The sequence below is a fragment of the Oncorhynchus mykiss genome, chromosome 9, assembly GCF_013265735.2.
Source record: "Oncorhynchus mykiss isolate Arlee chromosome 9, USDA_OmykA_1.1, whole genome shotgun sequence".
Lineage (NCBI taxonomy): Eukaryota > Metazoa > Chordata > Actinopteri > Salmoniformes > Salmonidae > Oncorhynchus > Oncorhynchus mykiss.
This window is the reverse complement of record NC_048573.1, coordinates 13,480,457-13,506,263: the sequence shown is the minus strand read 5'-3', so window position 1 is coordinate 13,506,263 and position 25,807 is coordinate 13,480,457. Positions and strand designations below refer to the sequence as shown.

Here is a 25,807-nt window from a genome sequence, read left to right as displayed (position 1 = left end):
GATGGGAAGGATCTCATAGTGGTGGTGAGCTGTTTTTTAACTAGGCAAGTTAGGTCAGTGAAGAACACATTCTTATTTACAACTGCATTGGTGTTTGTGTACTACTGTATGCCACAGTACATCCAACTCTCATCCTCTCTCCTCTCTCTATTCTCTCTGTCCCTCCTCTCCATCCATCCCTCTCCATAGTGTGTGTGTGTGTGATTGAATGTGTATCTGTGTGTGAGGAGGAAGTTAGTTGGTCTGTTTGTTGGACGTCTCCCATGGTTTCTGTTTGACCTTAGACCCTCATCTTATACAACAGCTACCGCCAGCGAGCATCAGTATGCCCAACACACCCACACACACACACACACACACACACACACACACACACACACACACACACACACACACACACACACACACAGTGTGTGTAACAGTCATCACGATTGTTAAAAGTTATAATAATTATTATAAATGCCACAAAGGACAATGGATCAACATACTCCACAAACTTTTAGATAAAAAAAAAAATCCATTAGGTATTGAAGGAATCATAAAACATTTTACTGGCACAGACAAATAAAGAAATTAAGTTCAGGGATTTTGGTCAGAATTCAGGTTTTCCATTAATTGTAAAATGTTCCAGTTTTTTATTTATGGATGGCACTCCTATATATATGTGCTCTAATCATATCAGGTATTTATTTTATATTTTGTATTAACAGAACGAAAATAATATGTGCCTCATTTGCATAAATACATGGGAGGTGTATTTGTACATATGCATTCATTAACATAAAGGGGTGGAACAAGGCCGCAACCACAAACAACTCCTCTGTTTAGGCGTACCTGCACTCAGCTACGCTGTCTAGACCACTTCATTATTTACTGTTGTCGTCACGTTCTGTTGCATAATTCAACAAGCAGGATACCCTCAGATTACAAGTCAAAACGCTTGGCTCTAGATTACACCCATCTATACATACATGACATTGTTTTCCAGATCAGACATAATATCACTATAAAGTGTTCATTTGCTTTGATTTCAGCGCATCTAATTTGTAAATATTTCAACTGTATCAAATGATAACTTTTTTCAATTCCACAAAATGTTTCCATCCATCAAAATATACTTATTGGGATTAAAAATTTAGATAATGAGGTAAATCCCAGACTAAGCTTTAGCGTTCTTATAGATGGAACTACTGACTAACTACTAACTAACTACTGACTAACAGCTGACTAACTACTGACTAACAGCTGACTAACTGCTGACTAACTACTGACTAACTACTGACTAACTGCTGACTAACTACTGACTAACTGCTGACTAACTGCTGACTAACTGCTGACTAACTACTGACTAACTACTGACTATCTACTGACTAACTACTGACTAACTACTGACTAACTGCTGACTAACTGCTGACTAACTGCTGACTAACTGCCAACTAACTACTGACTAACTTCTGACTAACTGCTGACTAACTACTGACTGACTAACTGCTGACTAACTACTGACTATCTACTGCCTAACTACTGACTAACTACTGACTAGCTACTGACTAACTACTGACTAACTACTGACTAACTGCTGACTAAATACTGACTAACTGCTGACTAACTACTGACTATCTACTGACTAACTACTGACTAACTACTGACTAACAGCTGACTAACTACTGACTAACTACTGACTAACTACTGACTAACTACTGACTATCTACTGACTAACTACTGACTAACTACTGACTAACAGCTGACTAACTGCTGACTAACTACTGACTAACTACTGACTAACTACTGACTATCTACTGACTAGCTACTGACTAACTACTGACTAACAGCTGACTAACAGCTGACTAACTACTGACTAACTGCTGACTAACTTCTGACTAACTACTGACTAACAGCTGACTAACAGCTGACTAACTACTGACTAACTGCTGACTAGCTACTGACTAACTGCTGACTAACTACTGCCTAACTACTGACTAACGACTGACTATCTACTGCCTAACTACTGACTAGCTACTGACTAACTACTGACTAGCTACTGACTAACTACTGACTAACTACTGACTAACTGCTGACTAGCTACTGACTAACTGCTGACTAACTACTGCCTAACTACTGACTAACTACTGACTAAGTACTGCCTAACTACTGACTAACGACTGACTATCTACTGCCTAACTACTGACTAGCTACTGACTAACTACTGACTAGCTACTGACTAACTACTGACTAACTACTGGGTGTCTTTTAGTATTGAGGTTAATAATATGTGTGTGAGTCTGTTTATCAGTGTGTGTGTGTGTGTGTGTGAGAGAGAGTGTGTGTGTGTGTGTGTGTGTGAGAGAGAGTGAGAGTGTGAGTGTGAGAGTGTGTTTCACCACTGAGCAGTAATACCAGATGTCCTCTATCAGCAGGGGAGACTTTTACCTGTATGTAACACACACACACACACACACACACACACACACACACACACACAACTGCTGACTAACAGCTGACTAACTGCCGACTAACTACTGACTAACTTCTGACTAACTGCTGACTAACTACTGACTAACTACTGACTAACTGCTGACTAACTACTGACTATCTACTGCCTAACTACTGACTAACTACTGACTAGCTACTGACTAACTACTGACTAACTACTGACTAACTGCTGACTAACTACTGACTAACTACTGACTAACTACTGACTAACTACTGACTAACAGCTGACTAACAGCTGACTAACTACTGACTAACAGCTGACTAACTACTGACTAACTACTGACTAACTACTGACTAACTACTGACTATCTACTGACTAGCTACTGACTAACAGCTGACTAACAGCTGACTAACTACTGACTAACTTCTGACTAACTACTGACTAACAGCTGTCTAACAGCTGACTAACTACTGACTAACTGCTGACTAGCTACTGACTAACTGCTGACTAACTACTGCCTAACTACTGACTAACTACTGACTAAGTACTGCCTAACTACTGACTAACGACTGACTATCTACTGCCTAACTACTGACTAGCTACTGACTAACTACTGACTAGCTACTGACTAACTACTGACTAACTACTGACTAACTGCTGACTAGCTGCTGACTAACTACTGCCTAACTACTGACTAACTACTGACTAAGTACTGCCTAACTACTGACTAACGACTGACTATCTACTGCCTAACTACTGACTAGCTACTGACTAACTACTGACTAGCTACTGACTAACTACTGACTAACTACTGGGTGTCTTTTAGTATTGAGGTTAATAATATGTGTGTGAGTCTGTTTATCAGTGTGTGTGTGTGTGTGTGTGAGAGAGAGTGTGTGTGTGTGTGTGTGTGTGAGAGAGAGTGAGAGTGTGAGTGTGAGAGTGTGTTTCACCACTGAGCAGTAATACCAGATGTCCTCTATCAGCAGGGGAGACTTTTACCTGTATGTAACACACACACACACACACACACACACACACACACATAAACTTTGCCACAAAGTTAAAAGATTCAAAGTAATCAACAGCTTCTCTCCCCTGTGAGTTATATCATTCAATAATAATCCATTTTTAAAAAGGCACACGGAGCCTACATATAAATACACACACAAACTATCTAGGTCAAACAGGGGAGAGGCGTTGTTCCCTGAGGGGAATAGATGAATGGAGAAGCATCTGGAAGTTCAAACAAAGGACCCAGATCAGGGAAGCTCAAGTTTCAGCCGTTTCCACCGATGTTCAACAGTTATTTTCATCTGTAGGTAATGATACATGAAACATTCTTACCAAATGTTTGTCATTTTATTTAACCTTTATTTAACTAGGCAACTCAGTTAAGAACTAATTCTTATTTGTTTACAATGACGGCCTACCAAAAGGCAAAAGGCCTCCTGCGGTGACGGGGGCTGGGATTAAAAATTAAAAATAAATTAAATAAAAATATGGGACAAAACACACATCACGACAAGAGAGACCTAAGACAGAAAGACTCTCTCTCCCTTTTCACTTTCTCTGTCTCTCTCTCCTTCTCTCCCTCCGTCTCTCATTCTTTACCCACTGAACACACACACTCCCACTGTAGGGTAAATAGGGTTGGAGAGGAAGGGAACATGTTGTTTTTAAAGACTGGTTGGCCGGTTGGATGGAGCGCTTAAATCCTGTAGCTGTCGAGGAAGGCAGTTGGAAGCATATGGCATGAAGGGGGAGTGAGAGAGAAACAGAGAGATAAACAGAGAGAGAAACAGAAAGAGGGACAGAGAGAAACAGAGAGAGAAACAGAGAGAGAAACAGAGAGAAACAGAGAGAGAAACAGAGTTAGAGGATGAGAGGATGTGGTAGAGAGGGTCAGGGACGTGGGAGGGGAGGAGAAATGAGGATAAAGAGATATAATTATGTTTACATACCCTACATTACCCATCTCATATGTATATACTGTACTCGATACCATCTACTGCATCCTGCCTATGCCGTTCGGCTATCGCTCATCCATATATTTATGTGTACATATTCTTATTCATTCCTTTACACTTGTGTGTATAAGGTAGTTGTTGTGAAATTGTTAGATTACTTGTTAGATATTACTGCACGGTCGGAACTAGAAGCACAAGCATTTCGCTACACTCGCATTATCGTCTGCTAACCTTGTGTATGTTGATTTGATTTGAGGTGAGAAGGAGAGGAGAGGCAAATGGCTGTGACCTTAAGCGTGGCCTTTAACCTTGAATTGGCTGTGGTGAGATCAAATCTTAATTTGGTGTGTGGGCGTGTGTGCATGGATTCACATGACAATGCTTAATTGAAGCCCTCTAGCTGTAAAACCGAGAACAGACAGAGACACAGTCAGTGGAATAGTGCTTCACTGTTATCTCATTTTCCCCCAACATCGGACACCCCCTAACGTCAGACACTCTCTACTGGTTGGAGGATCACCTCGAGCTCAACGTTTCAATGCCCTAAAAATAACGGTACGTTTTGCGACTAAAGACACCCTTCTCGCTAGCTGACCACTGATTTTCATTGCCGTTTAGGAATGTTTTGTTAAATTCAACTGTGTGACAGGTCGTTTAATATCCAACTTTTTACCTAAATTATTCATGCTCATTTATATGTTATTATTAAAATGTTATCTACGGTCTCAAAACATAAGATTAATCTGTAAAACAAATAATGAGACATTATTTGGTTAAAACACTGAATTAGAGAAGAGTCTACAGGAGTGTGCACCGGGCTACGCAATGACAAGTTGACAGATAAGTTTTACTGGAAGGCTAGCCAACTCGTCAACTATCTAGTAAACACTTCGGATACGAGGTCGGTGTCTATTTTTTCAACAAAATTCAACTGATAAGCCAATAACTGTATGCCGATAATACCGGACATATTTTTTTTTGCTAAACTGCTGATAGTCGTAGTGTTTCCACTGAAATGTCCAATGTGCTAATTGCTAACACATTAGCTAACATTTTTACGACACCAATAATCACAAAACATTGACGGCTTGATCACAAGATAACACTGTTGAAGGTAATATACTTCTTAAAAACGCTGTTGAAGAGTGTTGAAGGTAATATGTTTCTTAAACGCTGTTGAATATGCCGGTAATACGGGGTGCTAACACTAGTATCAGACATACGATATTGTTCTCGAAAAATGCCAAGTGGCATTCAATAGCCCAATTAATTCCCAAGTCATCTCAAACCGCTGGTAAATTGGAATTATTTTTATTTTATTTATTTTACCTTTATTTAACCAGGTAAGCAAGTTGAGAACAAGTTCTCATTTACAATTGCGACCTGGCCAAGATAAAGCAAAGCAGTTCGACACATACAACGACACAGAGTTACACATGGAGTAAAACAAAACATACAGTCAATAATACAGTATAAACAAGTCTATATACGATGTGAGCAAATGAGGTGAGATAAGGGAGGTAAAGGCAAAAAAAAGGCCATGGTGGCAAAGTAAATACAACATAGCAAGTAAAACACTGGAATGGTAGATTTGCAGTGAAAGATTGTGCAAAGTAGAAATAAAAATAATGGGGTGCAAAGGAGCAAAATAAATTAATTATGAATCAAGAATCATGAATCAAGTGTCACAAATTACATAATAATATGTGAATATAGTATAACCAAATAGTATTCTTTCCATTTCAGTTGGCCACCGGTCTGTAGTGTAGTTTGGACAAAGTGGATCTGTGTTTAAAGATGTTGGAGTAGTACCTTCTGTTAGCTCCAGAAGGGTTCCGCAGGGTGTATCAGCCAGCTGTGTGTGTGTGTGTGTGTGTGTGTGTGTGTGTGTGTGTGTGTGTGTGTGTGTGTGTGTGTGTGTGTGTGTGTGTGTGTGCCTGTCAGCGGCACAGCAGTGGACAGAGATATGCTGTGGCACCTTGCAGAGAGTCTGAATTGTCCCCTGTTGTCCTGTCCTAGTTTTGGGAGTGGGTGTTTGTTTATGTTTTGTTTTCAGCAGCTCCACACGATGCGACAATTCAACACTGTAAAGTGGGGCTGCCGTGGAGGGACTGAGTTTAGAAAAGATACAGGATAATTTACGATTATGAGAGTGAATAGAATAAAGACTGAAAGGGAGGCATACAAAGATACTACAGTTTACTATAAAATACTACAGTACTTACTATAGAATACTACAGTTTACAATAGAATACTACAGTACTTACTATATAATACTACAGTTTATTATATAATACTACAGCACATACTATAGAATACTACAGTACTTACTATAGAATACTACAGTTTACAATAGAATACTAGAGTACTTACTATAGAATTCTATAGTAAACTTTAGTATAATGTAGAATATTATACTACACCCTGTAGTATCCCTTGATCTTGGAAAGTTAAGCTTGGCAATTTTGAGAATTTGACTTAAATTCATCAGAAAAGTTCACTTATAACAGTGAACCTTTTTTTGTGGGATACACATAATGCAATTCTAGGTCTTGTGGCATATTTTAGTTAAACTATCACCAATTCAATTCAACCCTCTGCATGCACAGTGCATTCTCCCATCACATGTGCAGTGCACTCTTCCATCACATGTACAGCTGATTCTCAAGATCTTGCACACTAATGAGATGTTATTGAGCCCCCACTACTACACTGTCTGAGCCAAGGACTACGTGCTTTCTGGTAAGTTTTTATTACAATACTGAGTGGGGTGAATATTTTTTAGATGACATACATGATTTTTTGTTAACTAGTAAATAGTAGCCTACAGCAACATGTGTTTAAATAATTTCTAACTTGTTAACAATTTCTGCTAGTTAGTTTTTGCTACCATGTTAGTTTTAGCTTGCTTGAGCCTGCTAACTGAGGACGGTTAATTCACCTGTTTCCATACATGTCTCATTTTAAAACATGTATCTTACAAAGGAGTTGTTTAATCTGACTGCTTAACTATTTATCTGTACATGGAATAGTATTTTTTCTAATCTTTACAGGAAAATGCCAAGGGCACACTATCTGATGTGTGGAGACATTTCACTGCAGCTAATGTCGAAGGAAAAGCTGTGTACATGTTCAAGTACTGTGGCAAATCATATGTGAAGGATGCAACAAAGATGCAGAATCATCTGGCCAAGTGCATAAAGTTCCCTCAGCAACCTCTAACAAAAGTCCCTCTATTTCTATTTGAGGTGAAAATGATGAATCAGACACCTCGTCGATAGCAACAGCTCATGGTCCTCCTGGATCTCGGAAGTTGTTATTGACTCAATGGTGGAACGTAGTCAGAGAAATGCTGATGAATGTCTTACTCGAGATGTGTATGCAACTGGTTCACCACTGATGCTAACAGGCAACGTGTATTGGAAGAGATTTCTGAATGTTCTTCACCCAGCATACGCCCCTCCAACCAGACATGTTTTATCTACTCATTTGCTGGATGCAGAGTTCAAGTGAAGGTCAAGCAAATCATAGTGAAAGCAGACTGTATTGCAATCATCTCTGATGGGTGGTCGAATGTTTGTGGGAAAGGAATAATTAACTACATCATCTCCACCCCTCAACCAGTATTCTACAAGAGCACAGACACAAGGGACAACAGACACACCGGTCTCTACATTGCAGATGAGCTGATGCCAGTCATCAATGACCTTGGACCACAGAATGTATTTGCAATGGTGACAGACAATGCTGTGAACATGAAGGCTGCTTGGTCTAAAGTGGAGGAGTCCTACCCTCACATCACACCCATTGGCTGTGCTGCCTATGCATTGAATCTGCTCCTCAAGGACATCATCGCACTGAAAACAATGGATACACTCTACAAAAGAGCCAAGGAAATGTTTAGGTATGTGAAGGGTCATCAATTTAAAGCAGCAATCTACCTCACCAAGCAAAGTGAGAAGAAAAAGAGCACCACATTGAAGCTGCCCAGCAACACCCGTTGGGGTGGTGTTGTCATCATGTTTGACAATCTCCTGGAGGGGAAGGAGTCTCTCCAAGAAATGGCCATATCACAGTCTGCCGATATGGACAGCCCCATTAAGAGGATCCTCCTGGATTATGTATTTTGGGAGAAAGTGGTTAGCAGCCTGAAACTCCTGAAACCTATAGCAGTAGCCATTGCACAGATTGAGGGAGACAATGCCATCCTGTCTGATGTTCAGACTCTGCAGATGTAAGAGAAGAAATCCATACAGCCCTGCCCACTTCACTGGTGCTCCAAGCAGAGAAAATGGCAGTTCTGAAATACATTAAAAAGCGTGAAGACTTCTGCCTGAAGCCCAAACACGCCGCAGCGTACATGTTAGACCCCAAGTGTGCTGGCAAGAGCATCCTGTCTGGTGCAGAGATCAACAAGGCCTATGGTGTCATCACTACCGTGTCTCGCCACCTTGGCCTGGATGAGGGCAAGGTTCTTGGCAGTCTGGCGAAGTACACTTTCAAGCAAGGGCTTTGGGATGGAGATGCAATATGGCAGTCGTGCCAACATATCTCATCAGCCACCTGGTGGAAGGGACTTTGTGGATCTGAGGCTCTTTCCCCTGTTGACTCCATCATCCTCCAAATCCCACCAACATCAGCCGTCTCAGAGAGCAACTGGTCCTTGTTTGGGAACACACACCAATACAAGGGTTGAAAAATTGGTGGCCGTCTGCAAATTTTTGGCTTTTTGAGCCTGACAACGAGCCATCCTCAACAAGGTTGGAAAGTGACAGTGAAGATGAGGCCTCAGAATCTGATGTTCAAGAGGTGGACATTGAGGAGGTCCAGAGAGAAGACATGGAAGCCTGAGAGGAAAACAACCAAAGCTTTAGTTTCTAGACTATCATTTTACAGATGTATGTTGAAAACGTTTTTGGGAGATGCGATGGATTATTGGGGATCCTTCAATATTCCCTTTCTTTTGTTGTTCAGTGAAGTCATCCCATGTGAAGAGTCGACTCATTTAGTTAAAGTAAAATTTGTAACTAAAATGTTTATTTTTCTATTAGAAGGATTTAAAAATGTGCAATTATTATAAGGTTTATGTTTCTGTCTCCATATGGTATGGTAAATATATCCAATGAAAAAAACATCTACATTTAAATGGTATTAATATTCATTCCCATATATTCCCTTTAATTCCCATATATTCCCTTTAATTCCCACGGAAAGTTTCCACCTCTGGATATTCTCCAAAATGTGCAGCCCTCATCATGTGTAGTACTTACTATAGAACGTTGTAGTATACTGTAGAACAAAAACATTACAGTCAACAACAACAAAAACATTTAGCTCCTTGACCCCTCTCCCTGCTCTGTGTCTCAGATGGTGGCCTTTCTCTCACCGAAACCCACACAAACACACATAGAGAGAGAGATGGTGGTATTTTCTTTTCTTCCTAAATCCTTGTCAGAGTGATTTTTGTGGCTCACATCACAGTAACACGGTTGTCATGGGTACATGTAAAGATGGCTATTTAGCCATTCCACTCTGGTTAAGCTTTGAGACCCATGGTTCAAAAGTGTGCGCACATTCACATGTACACTCAAACACGTACACACACACACACACTCAAACACACACACACACACACACACACACACACGCGCGCACACACCGACATACCATGTCTAAAGAAGAGATATTTAATGGTAGAAGGGGTACATGTTAATCTGCCATTGTTTAAAAAACCCTAAGGTCGATGTTCACGCCCCCACCAACATCTATTTAGCATAATAACATCATCCCCATAAACATCTGTCAGTTTCAAGCTGAAGATATCTGTTCATTTGCATTGGATGCGTCTCAATTCACCACATCCACCGATGTCGCACTTCCGCGGTGAAAGGTGGCAGAGCTAGATCGGTGTTTGTCAGACCATGAGACATTCCGAAAATCGGTCTTTTCACAAAATTGTCTGTACCTTCCGAATGGTTTGTTCTGCAAACTGTTATGAGATGAGCCTCTCATGAACACGAAGGTGTTCTCCGCTCTGCTCTACGACCACCTACAAGCGTGTTGGGTCTCCTCTGAAGTCGGTAAAGCTGATCTGCCAACTTCTGTATGTAGTGTCAGAACAGTTTGGGCTACACACTAATACGATGAGACTCTCTAGTGTCAGAACAGTTTGGGCTACACACTAATACGGTGAGACTCTCTAGTGTCAGAACAGTTTGGGCTACACACTAATACGGTGAGACTCTCTAGTGTCAGAACAGTTTGGGCTACACACTAATACGGTGAGACTCTCTGGTGTCAGAACAGTTTGGGCTACACACTAATACGGTGAGACTCTCTAGTGTCAGAACAGTTTGGGCTACACACTAATACGGTGAGACTCTCTAGTGTCAGAACAGTTTGGGCTACACACTAATACGGTGAGACTCTCTAGTGTTAGAACAGTTTGGGCTACACACTAATACGGTGAGACTCTCTAGTGTCAGAACAGTTTGGGCTACACACTAATACGGTGAGACTCTCTAGTGTCAGAACAGTTTGGGCTACACACTAATACGGCGAGACTCTCATGTACACGTACATGTCCGTTGTTCTGTTCTAGGACACTCACAGGTCTCAAAAGACTTGTCTCAAGGTCCCCAGGTACCAGTTGAAAACATGATGGAAGGATAAATGGAGACGGTTTCATGCCAAAACAATGGTTAAATACATGTAAAACAATAATAACATGTTTCCTGATATGTCTCTCCTATATCTGAGAGATAACTTTTCAGAACAAACTTTGTTTTTGGGACTATCTGTTGTTCCATGTTGTGAATCTGTTATTCAACGCGTTTGTATGGGCTAATGGCAGTAAGGCCACAATCTGTGTGTCCTGTCTTAGACAGGGCGTAGACTATTATGGTTCAAAAAGATCTTGGTCATGGAGCTATAGAACAGTGAGCCTGTGTCCGTGTGTGTGGACATCAGTCAGACGTTGTCACCATAGTCACATTTGTACCATGGTGTCACATTCAAAAGCTCAAGTAAGTAAGTCAGTCAGTATCTCTCCTCTCAATTCAATTCAAGGGCTTTATTGGAATGGGAAACATATGTTAACAAGTGAAGGAGATAATTAACAAAAGTGAAATAAATCATAAAAATTAACACATTTTTTACTATAAAAAACATTAAACACTACTCTCAGAAAAGTTCCAAAAGAATAAAAACATTCAAATGTCATATTATGTGCAAATAGTTAAAGTACAAAAGGGAAAATAAATCAACATAAATATAGGGGGGGGGTGATTACTTTAATAACAGCCCCCCAATCAGGCAGACACACACAGTCTGTGTAACGTAAAACTTAAATTAGTAGCCCGGGTGTTTATTTGCTTAAATCACTGAACACAGCAGGCGCTTATTACAGACAGGCTTCTATTTGAGCCAGGCGTCTATTTCCTTAATGCACACAGCTTTTGCCCACTAGAGGGCGATCGGCTGATTTCTGGGGGCCTGTACTCCCGAAGTTGTTGTGCTTGCCAGTTACTCTCAGCTGTTATCAGTCAATGGCTAGCAGTTTCTTACTGGCGATAAAAATGTATTATTGCCATATTTTTTGTTGTTGTCACTACTGATTAATTTTACTTAACAAATCCAACATTGAACCTCGTAAACAATTCATGGTAATTCATGGTAACCAATTAATTTAGACATTGAGTTTATTTGAAACAGGACATTTATTTGCTGAAATGTGACACTCAAGTTGCCAGGTGTGCCTGTGAGAATCTGACTAGTAGAGACCAACTACGTCTCTTCGCTAGCAGTGGAAGTTGTGAACAAAACAATTTAAATCTCCAAGAAACACGAGGATAGCAATTTTTATGCCTGTGGGCTTTGCTTCTAAAAATGAAACTTTCAGAACATGACTCACAGTGCGCACATCCTCCCAGACAGGCAGTGTTGCTGCGCAAGGTGGAATATAACATTAGGATTCCTATTTCTTTGTGCATTTCCAGATATGAAACAAAATGGCAGAAATACTTTGAAAACAGCTACTGCAGTATAGATTTAGCTATAAATTGCAAGTTGCACCTGTGTCCATTCTTCTGACAATATTTATGAAATGCTTGCAATGTAGAGCACTGAGAGGGACCACCCTCCAACGTGGTCGAGTAGCCATGGTAATAAAGTGATGGAGGCACAGAGAGAGAGAGAGGGAGAGAGAGAAAGAAAGAAAGAAAGAAAGAGTGAGTGAGCAAGAGAAAGAAAGGGTGAGAGAGAAAGAAGGAGAGAAAGAGAGAGAGCGTTAAAGGAGAAAGCTTCATCTCCCTCTCTCAGGTGTGTGAAGCATGTTTTCCCCTCATATTTTACTCGCTGGTTCCTTTAGCTCCTTGACAATTGTGTGTGTATGTGCGTGCTTGACAGAATGTGCCTGCGTGTGTGCATGTGTGTGTGAGAACAGTAGGTCTTGTCTGTGAAATAGATAATAGCACAGTGACATTGCTCTCTTGTCAAATTAACAGTTTATATGGTGTGCTAGGCTCTAGGCTGCCACAACTGGGTTCAAATAATTTGTAAAACATTTAAAATAACTTTGAGCGTTTACTCTAGCCTGCCAAGAGGTATCAGATGGGAGGAGATTACAATTTTGAGACTATTCTATTGATCCATGAATCCAGTTAAGCTCAATCAATCACAAAGTGTTTGGAATGATTTCAAATACGGTTTGAACCCAGGTCTGCTAGGCGCTAGGCCAGAAGGATGCCAGGGGGTAGATTTAGCAGTTTAGTCACGGTGGAGAGGGGCTGCCTGGGCTAGGCAGGCGGCCATGTCCCCCCTCTGCACCCTCCTTACACTGGGATGGAGGGAGGGAATGGAGGAAGGAGAGAGGGGAGAAGGAAAGAAACAGAGAAGACCAGCAGAGTTTCTCTCCCCTCTCCAACCTCCAAACACTGGAATAGAGGAAGGGAGGGGTGGAGAGACAGGGAGAGAGAAAGGGAGAGCAGAAGAGCAGGAGACAAAAGCATGTTTGTGTTCATGAGAACGTGCTGGATTTAGACAGGGGCTCTACTATGTGTGAAAGTAGTGTCAGCCTTGTCATAGAGTGAGAGAGAGAGAAGGGGCGAGAGAATGGGAAAGAAAGGAGGGTAGAGAGAGAGAGAGGGAGGATAGGAGGAATGGAGAGAGAGAGAGAGCGGAAGAATGGGAGAGAAAGGGGGGTAGAGAGAGAGAGAGGGGGGATAGGAGGAATGGAGAGAGAGAGAGAGCGAAAGAATGGGAGAGAAAGGGGGGTAGAGAGAGAGGGGGGATAGGAGGTGTGGAGAGAGAGAGAGAGAGAGAGAGAGAGGAAGAATGGGAGAGAGAGAGAGGGGGAGTGGAAGAATGGGAGAGAAAGTGGGGTAGAGAAAGAGAGGGGGTAGGAGGCACAGAGAGAGAGAGAGAGAGAGAGAGAGAGAGAGGAAGAATGGGAGAGAGAGATGTAGAGAGGGAAGGACAAAGTACGAGAGACAAAAAATAAGAAAGAGAGCGAGGGAGAGACGGAAAGAAAGAATAAAAATAAAGGGAAATAGACTACACTGTAACGTAAAACTGTAAACGATACTGTCATTTTTTGGCATTATTATCAGTAAAATACTATATTACGTTTTACTGTAGTATACTGTAAATTATGGTGCATTATAGGAAAATGTTAAGAGCGGGTAAAGAATTGTATTTTGAATGGTACTATAAATCAATCTCACGGAATACAGTAGCGTACTGTATCTTTGGAGCGCAAAAAAACTTTTGACCAGCAAGTCTTAAACCTTAAATGTTGGATTATATTGCAGTGTCCAGTTGGTCAAAATACTCATTAATATACTGTAATGCACACACCCTCCCAAACACATACACCCTCTCTCCCACACACACACACCCTCCCAAACACATACACCCTCTCTCCCACACACACCCTCCCAAACACATACACCCTCTCTCCCACACACACACACACACCCTCCCAAACACAAACACCCTCTCTCCCACACACACACCCTCCCAAACACATACACCGTCTCTCCCACACACACACACACCCTCCCAAACACATACACCCTCTCTCCCACACACACACACCCTCCCAAACACATACACCCTCTCTCCCACACACACACACCCTCCCACCCTCCTAAAAACGTATTGTCACATAGCCCTGCGCTATATCCCCTCTTCCATTCACCTGTGCAGTGTGTTTCCCCAGTCAGTCCTCGGTCTCACCTGTGCAGTGTGTTTCCCCAGTCAGTCCTCGGTCTCACCTGTGCAGTGTGTTTCCCCAGGCAGTCCTCGGTCTCACCTGGGCAGTGTGTTTCCCCAGGCAGTCCTCGGTCTCACCTGTGCAGTGTGTTTCCCCAGGCAGTCCTCGGTCTCACCTGGGCAGTGTGTTTCCCCAGTCAGTCCTCGGTCTCACCTGGGCAGTGTGTTTCCCCAGGCAGTCCTCGGTCTCACCTGGGCAGTGTGTTTCCCCAGGCAGTCCTCTGTCACATTTCAGTTGAATGCAGTTGTACAACTGACTAGGTATCCCCTTTACCTTCCCTTTATTGAGTAAAAATGGCTTTTGATTAAGCATGTGACATTTAAGGTAATGACTCTCTGTGTGTGTGTGTGTGTGTGTGTGTGTGTGTGTGTGTGTGTGTGTGTGTGTGTGTGTGTGTGTGTGTGTGTGTGTGTGTGTGTGTGTGTGTGTGTGTGTGTGTGTGTGTGTGTGTGTGTGTGTGTGTGTGAATGAAGGGAGGGCCTGTTATTATACCTCGCTCCTTTGGGCACAGATCAAGGGTCACCGTACTATAACCTTACCTTTTGAGGGAAAATGCCACAAACTGACATGAGATTAGTTTCTGCCAAGAGAGAGATTACAGTGAAGAGTCGGGCTGGTACTCAGATCCAGACTCATTGCAGAGAAGAAACTAACATCTGTGAGCGTAGCATTTGGCCGGAGCGAGGAGTCTGGGCAGTTTAAGGGAGAGAGGGCACACACACCATTGCATCTATAGATTAGCCACTGCCCCCTGCTGGTAGAAGATAATATGACACATAGTATTTAGGCCATCCCTGAGCCTTGCTCATCTCACACACATACACACACACGCACACTAAATCAGACTTTGGAGAGAATCACCAAGCATTTGACTTCACCTTTCAAGTCTAGACAGTGTGTGTGCGTGTGCATGCGTGTGTGGCAACTGAAAGCCATTGTTGTGGATGTCACACGATGCTCCTTAATCCACCATTACTCATTTTATATTGTACGCAGATGCCATTGTACAGAAGTCAATAGTGCACACACACAAACCCACACACAGACTTACACAGAGAGATAGACAGAGAGACAGACACACACAGACACACAACTGTCTCAATGTCTGTTTTGATGGTAAGAATAGCCACTTTCCAGCCTGCCATCGAGAGTAGAGTAGAGTGGGAGAACTTGTTGTAACAGAGATCACAATAGAAGGACAGTGTCCAATAGAGTCTCTCTCTCTCTCTCTCTCTCTGTCTCTAAAGAGATAGAATTGTGGTCTCAGTTCCATGTAGGGGGTGTCCGTAAACACAGCTCTAGGATCAGAAATAGAACTGACTGTGGAATAGGGGTAAGGGGTAATGTCTAGAGAACAGAACATTGACAGACTAAAGGAAATGTAACCACACATTCATGCTCTTATGTACATTATTTAATAATAGTTTACTAGTTTTGGCAGCAAGAGGCTAGCATGGTCATAGATCTGTGTGTGCTATCGTTCCACTCTTTGCCACTCCTGTCATGCAAAACTAAGGCTAGCAAGATGCCTCTGTGACCCTCATGACCTGGGCTGTTTTCATCCTGTTTTTTCTCTGATAAAGAACCAGAATTGACTAACGTTCATCCTCACTCTCTCCCCTTCCTTCCATCAGACCATGTCGGAGTACAGCTCTTTGCTCAGCGACCTGTCTGAAAACATCACCAATGAGGACTTGGACCAGCTGAAGTCTGCCTGCAAGGAGGACATCACAGAGGACCAGAGCAACACCATCACCTCCTCCAAGGAGTGGTTCAACTACCTGGAGGAGAACCAAAAGCTGGCACAGGGTGAGGGAGACGTTTCCAGGTTTCCCAGCTCAAAATTTTGGAAGGGAAAGGAAGGGAGGGAAGCATGGATGGATGGAGGAGAGTGGTGGAGAGTGATTTAATTACCTGGCGAAGAATGACAAACTGGCACAAGGTGAGGGAGGGAGAGAGAGAGGGAGAGAGAGAGAGAGGGAGAGGAGGGAGCAGGAGGAAGGAGGCTGCAAATGAGCACAGATCTTATAACGCACGTTGAAGAAAATCTAAAAATGTAATCACGCTGCCATGTTACAGTAAGGTTTACTGTATTTTTGCAAAGATCTGTGCTCTTTTGCACCTTAAAAATGTCCTATGTTTCCCTCGCAGATAACCTGTCGTACATTGAGCACATCTTTGAGATCTCACGGCGACCAGACCTGCTGACCCGTGTCATCGAGTACCGCACCACGGTTCTCAAGATCTCTGAGGACGATGAGATCGACACCAAGCTCACACGCATCCCCTCCGCCAAGAAATACAAAGGTCACTTTACTATACCTCTTTTTTTCTGTTTCTAACGTTCTGTCCCTTTTTTGCATTTCTTCTTCCTAATTCCTCTTGCCTTATCTTTCTCACTCCACTTTTTGTTTTTTTCTCACTTTCTCTCCCTCCTCTCTCCACTTTTTACTTATCTTTTCTGTATTTCTCTGAGCTCTCTTTCCTAATCTGTCTCTAGCTATAAACTGTTTTTCTCTGAGCTCTGTTTCCTAATCTGTCTCTAGCTATAAACTGTATTTCTCTGAACTCTGTTTCCTAATCTGTCTCTAGCCATAAATTGTATTTCTCTGAGCTCTCTTTCCTAATCTGTCTCAAACTATAAACTGTATTTCTCTGAGCTCTCTTTCCTAATCTGTCTCTAGCTATAAATTGTATTTCTCTGAGCTCTCTTTCCTAATCTGTCTCAAACTATAAACTGTATTTCTCTGAGCTCTCTTTCCTAATCTGTCTCTAGCTATAAATTGTATTTCTCTGAGCTCTCTTTCCTAATCTGTCTCAAACTATAAACTGAATTTCTCTAAGCTCTCTTTCCTAATCTGTCTCTTGCTATAAACTGTATTTCTCTGAGTTCTGTCTTCTTTAGTCCTTCCTCGAGGCGTTCCTCTCACTTAACCTCAGATTTCTAAATTCTTTCTTTCTTTTTTGACTTTTTCTTCATTTATTTTCAGTCATTTTCTCACGTCTGTTGCAGCAGTTTACTGAGACCTCTGTCTCTCCTCTCTTTCTTTCTTTCTCTCTCTCTCCACTCTTGCTCTCTATCTCTTTAGATATCATTCGCCAACCCTCTGAAGATGAGATCATCAAGCTGGCTCCTCCACCTAAAAAAGTGTGAGGTCTACACCTCTGACCTTTGCACTTTGACCCCTGGCACTCCAACCATCTCGACCCCCCTCCTCCTCCCGCCTCCCCCCAGTTCCACTAACACAAATCATTTTACACAGAGACGCTAGCAACACCTCTCCAATCAACCAATCAGATCGCCATGATGCTTCACCGCCCCTTTATCCAAGGCTAAGGAAGAGCTGAAGATGAAAGATGGAGAGAATGAATCCCCCTTGTTAAGAGATGTGTTGGTCAGTTTAGAGCTTGTGTACGTTCCTATACTTGTAACACTGTTTTAAGAAAATGTGTAAGTGTGTGTCGGAATGCATGTCCGTGTGCGTGTGTATGTGTGTGTGTGTGTATGTGTGTGTCTGAATGCATGTCCGTGTGTATGTGTGTGTCTGAATGCATGTCCGTGTGCGTGTGTATGTCTGAATGCATGTCCGTGTGCGTGTGTATGTGTGTGTGTGTATGTGTGTGTCTGAATGCATGTCCGTGTGCGTGTGTATGTGTGTGTCTGAATGCGTGTGTATGTGTGTGAGCGTGTGTGAAGGAAGAGCTGAAGATGAAAGATGGAGAGAATGAATCCCCCTTGTTAAGAGATGTGTTGGTCAGTTTAGAGCTTGTGTACGTTCCTATACTTGTAACACTGTTTTAAGAAAATGTGTAAGTGTGTGTCGGAATGCATGTCCGTGTGCGTGTGTATGTGTGTGTGTGTGTATGTGTGTGTCTGAATGCATGTCCGTGTGTATGTGTGTGTCTGAATGCATGTCCGTGTGCGTGTGTATGTCTGAATGCATGTCCGTGTGCGTGTGTATGTGTGTGTGTGTATGTGTGTGTCTGAATGCATGTCCGTGTGCGTGTGTATGTGTGTGTCTGAATGCGTGTGTATGTGTGTGAGCGTGTGTGTGAGTTTAAACATATCTCTCTTTGTGTTTGTATGGGATCCCCTCTAGTTCGACCTAGAAATGTTGCAGGAAAAGCAGCATTATATCAGATACGGTATTCGCATGACCAGTGTTAGGCCATTAGGATGAACATGCTGCCATTAGGTGCATACATTTGCAAACATATCCTTCAATCACTCTTGCAATACACTTGAATTGCTATTCCGCTAAGAGACAAATCAATGGGAGACTAAGTGAAAATGTCACTTAAGTGGAAGTAGGATTCCACTTAACTTAGCATTAGGCATTACGCTTTATCAGTGGAGCAAAAAGAAAGCTATAGTACAGGTGTCATATTTCCTACACTCATAACTCAGACGAAATCATCAGATCATTGGATATTAAAAAGTGTTTCGTTAGGGATTCATAGAAAAAGCCAATATTTGCCTTTAGCCTAGCCATAGCCATGGAATTATCGAAGAAGAAAATGTTATATTACATTTATTATTATATTTATATGGTATTACACCATGACAATAGTATCATTTGATCGTCTTTTTGTTTTGTTGACTTAAAATGGACATGCTGTCCTATACCCTACATCGTTATAAGGACCAATAGAATTCACATGCAGGGGGGAAATAAAGCCTATTGGCTACTCTCTGTTTTGTTCATACTAAGCTTTGAGTATGTAATATATAATTGTATGATTATCTATTTTATATACATATATAATTATATATATACATATATCATTATTGAAGTCTATGGTATGAAAGCTTATAAGCTAACTCTAAGGCTAGGTTTAGGCTAATGCTAGCAGGGAACTCTCATTACAGTGCTGTGTAACATGATTCCAACGGTAATCCAACGTCTGTCAAATAATGTTGTTTTTAAACAGTGATTTTACACGAAGATTCAATGCTCCTTTAATGTGAAATAGTATTTTAAAAAGACACCTTATTGTAAACCTTATTATAAAAACATATACAACATTCTTGTATTGATCAATTTAAAAACTCTATATGAAACACTATCTAATATTAGAAAAACGAAAATATATATATTTTATAAGGATATAAAATATGTATGATATTTACTGTGTTTGAATAAGAATCAGCATCTTTCTGCTCCGAAAGTGCCACTCAAATTCCAAGCCAAAAGTTTTTCAGGACAGAAAACAACGGACCAATCAGGGGGAGGGACTGCAGCCTCTGAAAGAAATGTAAGGAAATAACAAAACGGCAGATAGACGCAGAAAAATAAAAACTGGCGCGATATCATGAAAAAAAAAGTACAATATATAAACCAATGATATACATACATAGTTCATCATCTGTTTTGTGAAAAGCCCGAGTACTGCATTAATCATTAACACGCACACACACACAACGGTGTGTCAAACTCATTCCATGGAGGGCCTAGTGTCTGCAGGTCTTTGCTTTTTCCTTTCAATTAAGACCTAGACAACCAAGTGAGGGGAGTTCCTTACTAATTCGTGACCTTAATTCATCAATCAAGTACACGGGAGTAGCAAAAACCCACAGACACTCAGCCCTCGGTGAAATGAGATTGACAACTGTGCTCTAAATATACAAATCACCTAATTCCTAACACATTTTGGGTCTCAGTCACCATACATAAAACAAAGCAAGATTGTTAATTCAAATAAACAAAATACTCATATATATTACACTGTGTTTCCTCCCTACGAAGAATTCTTAGCAAAATTCGGTGTATACACTCCATGACAACTAATGTGTCAAATGTGAAAATGTGTGTGAGCATGTGTGGTTGCACCCACACACTTGTACAGTCAGTACACATCACGTTCAATCTCACTCGTAAAGAAGGGGGACTATTTAGCGAGTTTGCTGAGGGCTTCACACCTCACGACTGGTCTGTGTAGATGTCTGTCAAACTAAAGGGTCTCGGCAGGGATACTGATTATAAGTGTGTGAGCTGAGGGCTCCTGATCCTGATGAAACCTTCACAGAGGTCCTAAGATCTCAAAAACACCTATACAACGAATTCTATAATTGCACAGTCACGGCCACCACTTTCTTTGGGGGGAAAAACGGCCTTTTCTCTCCCATAGCCTCTACTCTCACCTCTCCCCACACCCCCTCTTTCCCTACCCCCAGTGCCAATGACCAAGACTTTTATTTCCATCGCAGTTTCTGTGATCTGGTTTTGTATTGCTCGCTGTTAAACGTATAGTGTTGGAACTTATTAGTACCCCATGCACTTATCTTTGATATATTCTCCTCCACATGTATTATCCTCATTATGTAAACCAGGGACTGTAATCATGAAGCGCTTAATAATAGGATTCCTGATCTAGGATCAGGTCCCCCCTGTCTATATAATCATAATGCATTATAATCTGAAAGGCAAAACTGATCCTAGATCAGCACACCTACTCTGAGACTAATGAATGCGTCCCAAACTACTGAACTGAGTAAATAGTATTGTAAATATATTCAGGGTCAATTGTTTGTAAGGTTGACTGTCAAGCACGCCCCCCCCCTTAGGAAGCCAGCACCCCTTTATGGTGAAGCGGTGGCTGCTGTTAATGAACCCTGTGCCAAAATGTGTAATCTGATCCTAGATCTGTTGTTTGTTGCGACTTCTGATCTACTGTAATTTGTGCTGAATGGGTTATGGTTAGGATTACCTGTTGCTAGGGAGCAGCAGTTCGTCTTGCAGGCAAGGGCAATCAGTTGTACTTACCGCTATGATCTGTGGGTGCTGGTAGACAGGGTAGATATGTGCTCACCTTGCTGGAGGAAGAGTTTGTGTCAGATGACCATTATAGATCCTCTTAGGCTTACTATTTCATTTCCCACTAACAGATCTCTGAACAAAAGCAGATCAATTGTCGTAACAGTAATAAGAAGTTATAAACAAAGTGTGTCCAAAAACAAAAATACATATACATACATACAATAAAATACATATTTAAAAATAAAAAATAATTGTAGATTCTTATGAGGATCGCAAGGGAGGTGTTGTTTTCTTGTTAGTTTTTTGTCTTGTTTTTGTTTTGTGTGCTAAAAAAAATATATACTTAAACAGTAAGTAGGGATGTTTGAATCTGTGTTTGTGACCATGTTACTTAGGTATTTTTTTCATGTCAGAATTCCACTCTGGGTAATAATGGACTGTGCCATGTTAGCGATTGTGTGGTAGGATGTCAGTAGATAGAGTGATGGGTGAACCTCACACACACACACACACACACACACACCGATAAACTCAATAATACAAATCATTTGCCCTATACCAATAAGAACCAACCTCCACTTTACAACATTCACGATTATCCTCAAATCTAAACACATTTGTATTTGGGATTGTTTACGTGTTGTTGTAGCTACTGTAGCCTATGCATATTTTTATATTTCAGCCCAGAAAATGAATTCAAGCAGTGAGGAATATGTTTTACTAAGAATGCAAACCCCCCTTTCATTCCTGTTCTCAGAAAAAAACACTGAAAGCACTGCTCCTCTCTTTCTCCCTTCCCCCTCTTCCACATATCCTCTTCCACTCCCTTCCTCCCTCGCAATGGCAACTCTGATATAGTCCTTTCCCCATTGGCTACAATGCAAAGACAACAAGGAAGGACTCACACTGTGTGAGATACAACCATACGTTCTTAGGTGACGTTTTCATTTCATGGTTTCTTTTTAATCCAAGCTTACATATGCCAAGTACAGTAAAACCGATAGAACTGGTCGTAGCTAAGAAGGCCGAGAAATTGTTCCATTCTGATTCATTGGGGCTTCATGACATCAGCCTAATGTTCAATACCTATGGTAAAATCTCAAACCCATAAGGCTCTGTGTGGATTTCATATCTTTCTGATTGGTTAGCAATTATGTGTAAGACATCGTTTAGCTTTTTATGTGGCCATTGGCACATACAATAACTACATATCACTCACACATGATGTCAATTTGGAATGACATATTACATATCAAGTTACAAAGAAATGCTGAGAAAAAAAATATATATAAAAATGCAACAAAAAACTATAATAATGATAATAACAATAATAATAAATATAGCATATATGACAAATATCTAAGAATATAACCAAGACATTACTTACTGTTAAAATGAGCTCATCAAACTACAATTTAAATTAAAACTTTTCAAACTAAGAGTTTTACCTTGCCCTTTTCCCTTAGTTTGCATTCAATACACTTCAATTATGATTGAAGGAATTTTTAAGTAGTTAATTTTCTTAAGTTTTTTCTTTTCGTTTTAAATTAGGTTGTACATATATATTGTGAATGTATATCCATGTGCTTGTTTTGTAATGGGTTAATGTATTTAATGCCAATATATTGTTTGTTTTTGTATTTTTTTGAAGTCTCCTGATATGTTAACTAACTGGAGACAAATCATGGGATAAAAACGTGTCACTTAGCTGATGTTGAGTAAGAATTTATATTCCAGAGACCACACTTCAATTTAGCTCTCTATCCATGTTGTAATCTTTATATATGGATTTAGGGGTTGCATTGCTTTTAATAATGAGGAGATATGAGCACCTTTTCTTAAAAAACAACAAACAGATTATATTCCAGTATTTTATTTTACATTTATTTTTATCATTTAATGTATTTAAGGGTAGCAGGTAGGCTAGTGGTTAGAGCATTGGGCCAGTAACCGAAAGGTTGAAAAACCTGTCGATGTGCCCTTGAGCAAGGCACTTAACCCTAATTTGCTCCAGGGGCATCAAACTACTATGGTTGACTGACCCTGTTAAACAGCACATTTCACTGCACTTACCGGATGTATGTGACAATAAAACATCTTCCCTTTTTGGGGGGGGTGGACTACACACCCAAAATACAACCAAGATTATCCAGACAGTTGCTAAATTACAACAGAAGATCCATTGTGATAATCCCTTCACATCATTGTTGTGGCTTCGTTGTTTTTATCGGATTATTGCCATTGTTTTTGATAGAAATGCTTTTCTTTGTTGTGTCGTGAAATGTAATGATCAATAGGCGGGCCACTGAATAGGAAAGCGAAAATCAAAAGAACTCTAAATACTTATTCTCACTCAGACGTTTGTTCCTTTATTTAGATTTTTTGTTGTAGAATAAAGTGTTGATCTGCAGTTGTGACCACATAGATAGAGAGGTAGAGACAGAGGAGGGTGGATTTGGGGTCAGTACAGTGCAGTGAACTACTAGATGAAAACTCTAAATTCAATCAATCACAGATAACTGGGAAAACCGTACTATGGGTTTATTCTAAGTGTTTGGGATGTTTTTTTAAGAAGAGGTGTGGTTTCGTCTCAATATCCAATGGCAATAAAGTCTGCGAGAGGAACAACTTACTGGGTTTATCGGTTTAAATTGTTTTTTACAGGTTAGCGGTTTTACACTTTTGAGCATGTTAACCATGTGCGCGACCCCACATTGTGGTTTTCCTTTATCTGCAATAGATTGAATCCAGGGTCTGAGTTGGATTTGAAGTGGCTGGTGAACTATAGATTACATAGGTTTTAGGATTAATTCAATATTTTACAACTTAAGGTTCGATGGTTCCTTACCATGAAACCAACCCGAAACATGGATGACAGTTTCTGTTTCCAAAGAATACTATGGAAGGAACCATCTGCCATTAGCTACTGAAATAAAGAACTTCTATGGTGTTGAATGTTCAGAACTTGCACATGACGCTGTACAATAGGCTAGGCAGGTTGTGTTGGGTATGTTTGTGTGGAGCTCTGTGTTGTCAGAAAGAAGTTAGTGAAGTTGAGGATGTTGAATGTCTGAAAGATTTGTTAAGGAGAAACAGCAATGACAAACATGTTTGATTTGGCAATTACCACGGTTCATCTTTGAACCATGAGAGAAAGAGAGACTGGGTTTTAAAAAGTGCAAATGCTTTTTTAAACCATCCCTATTCAACCATCTAGGACTAAATAGCAACATGTAAAATGTGAAAATTGACAAATAAATGTTTACATTAAGCAAGCTTTCACACCAGAGAAAAAAGTGCCAACTTTAGTTTAGTTGCTTATACGTGCTGTTGACATGAATGAATCCAAAAATGGTATGTGTACTGAACAACCTCTCAGAGGCTACACTCCAAAAATCCACACTAGCATACTATCTAGATTGCATTCCAAATAGGCCACATACATTGCTCCAATGTATGTGGAGTATGTTAGTGTGAATATTGGGACGTAACCTCTATATGTTAGACGGAAGTTGAAGACGGAAGTTTTTGGTGGCTGTAAGAAGCCATTTTAAAAGTGTGTGCTTTTGCATTAGAGACTAGCTAGCGGCATTTGTGTATCGTTTTTTTATTTTTTATTTCACCTTTATTTAACCAGGTAGGCTAGTTGAGAACAAGTTCTCATTTGCAACTGCGACCTGGCCAAGATAAGGCATAGCAGTGTGAACAGACAACACAAAGTTACACATGGAGTAAACAATTAACAAGTCAATAACACAGTAGAAAAAAGGGGAGTCTATATATACATTGTGTGCAAAAGGCATGAGAAGGTAGGCAAATAATTACAATTATGCAGATTAACACTGGAGTGATAAATGATCAGATGGTTATGTAAAGGTAGAGATAGAGATATTGGTGTGCAAAAGAGCAGAAAAATAAATAAATAAAAACAGTATGGGGATGAGGTAGGTGAAAATGGGTGGGCTATTTACCAATAGACTATGTACAGCTGCAGCGATCGGTTAGCTGCTCAGATAGCAGATGTTTGAAGTTGGTGAGGGAGATAAAAGTCTCCAACTTCAGCGATTTTTGCAATTCGTTCCAATCACAGGCAGCAGAGAACTGGAACGAAAGGCGGCCAAATGAGGTGTTGGCTTTAGGGATGATCAGTGAGATACACCTGCTGGAGCGCGTGCTACGGATGGGTGTTGCCATCGTAACCAGTGAACTGAGATAAGGCGGAGCTTTACCTAGCATGGACTTGTAGATGACCTGGAGCCAGTGGGTCTGGCGACGAATATGTAGCGAGGGCCAGCCGACTAGAGCATACAAGTCGCAGTGGTGGGTGGTATAAGGTGCTTTAGTGACAAAACGGATGGCACTGTGATAAACT

The 25,807-nt window shown here is 40.9% G+C and overlaps 1 protein-coding gene across 1 annotated transcript in view; it reads left to right on the top strand.

The window, feature by feature from the left end:
- LOC110531518 (astrocytic phosphoprotein PEA-15) overlaps positions 1-18,225 on the top strand; it is a 47,441-nt gene extending 29,216 nt beyond the window's left edge. Inside the window, exons 2-4 of the mRNA XM_021614726.2 lie at positions 16,312-16,486; positions 16,829-16,984; positions 17,767-18,225. Of these exons, the coding sequence (XP_021470401.1) occupies positions 16,315-16,486; positions 16,829-16,984; positions 17,767-17,831 (393 nt within the window). The 5' untranslated portion in view covers positions 16,312-16,314 and the 3' untranslated portion in view covers positions 17,832-18,225. The remainder of the gene's footprint in view (positions 1-16,311; positions 16,487-16,828; positions 16,985-17,766) is intronic.
- Positions 18,226-25,807: the final 7,582 nt, after the last annotated feature.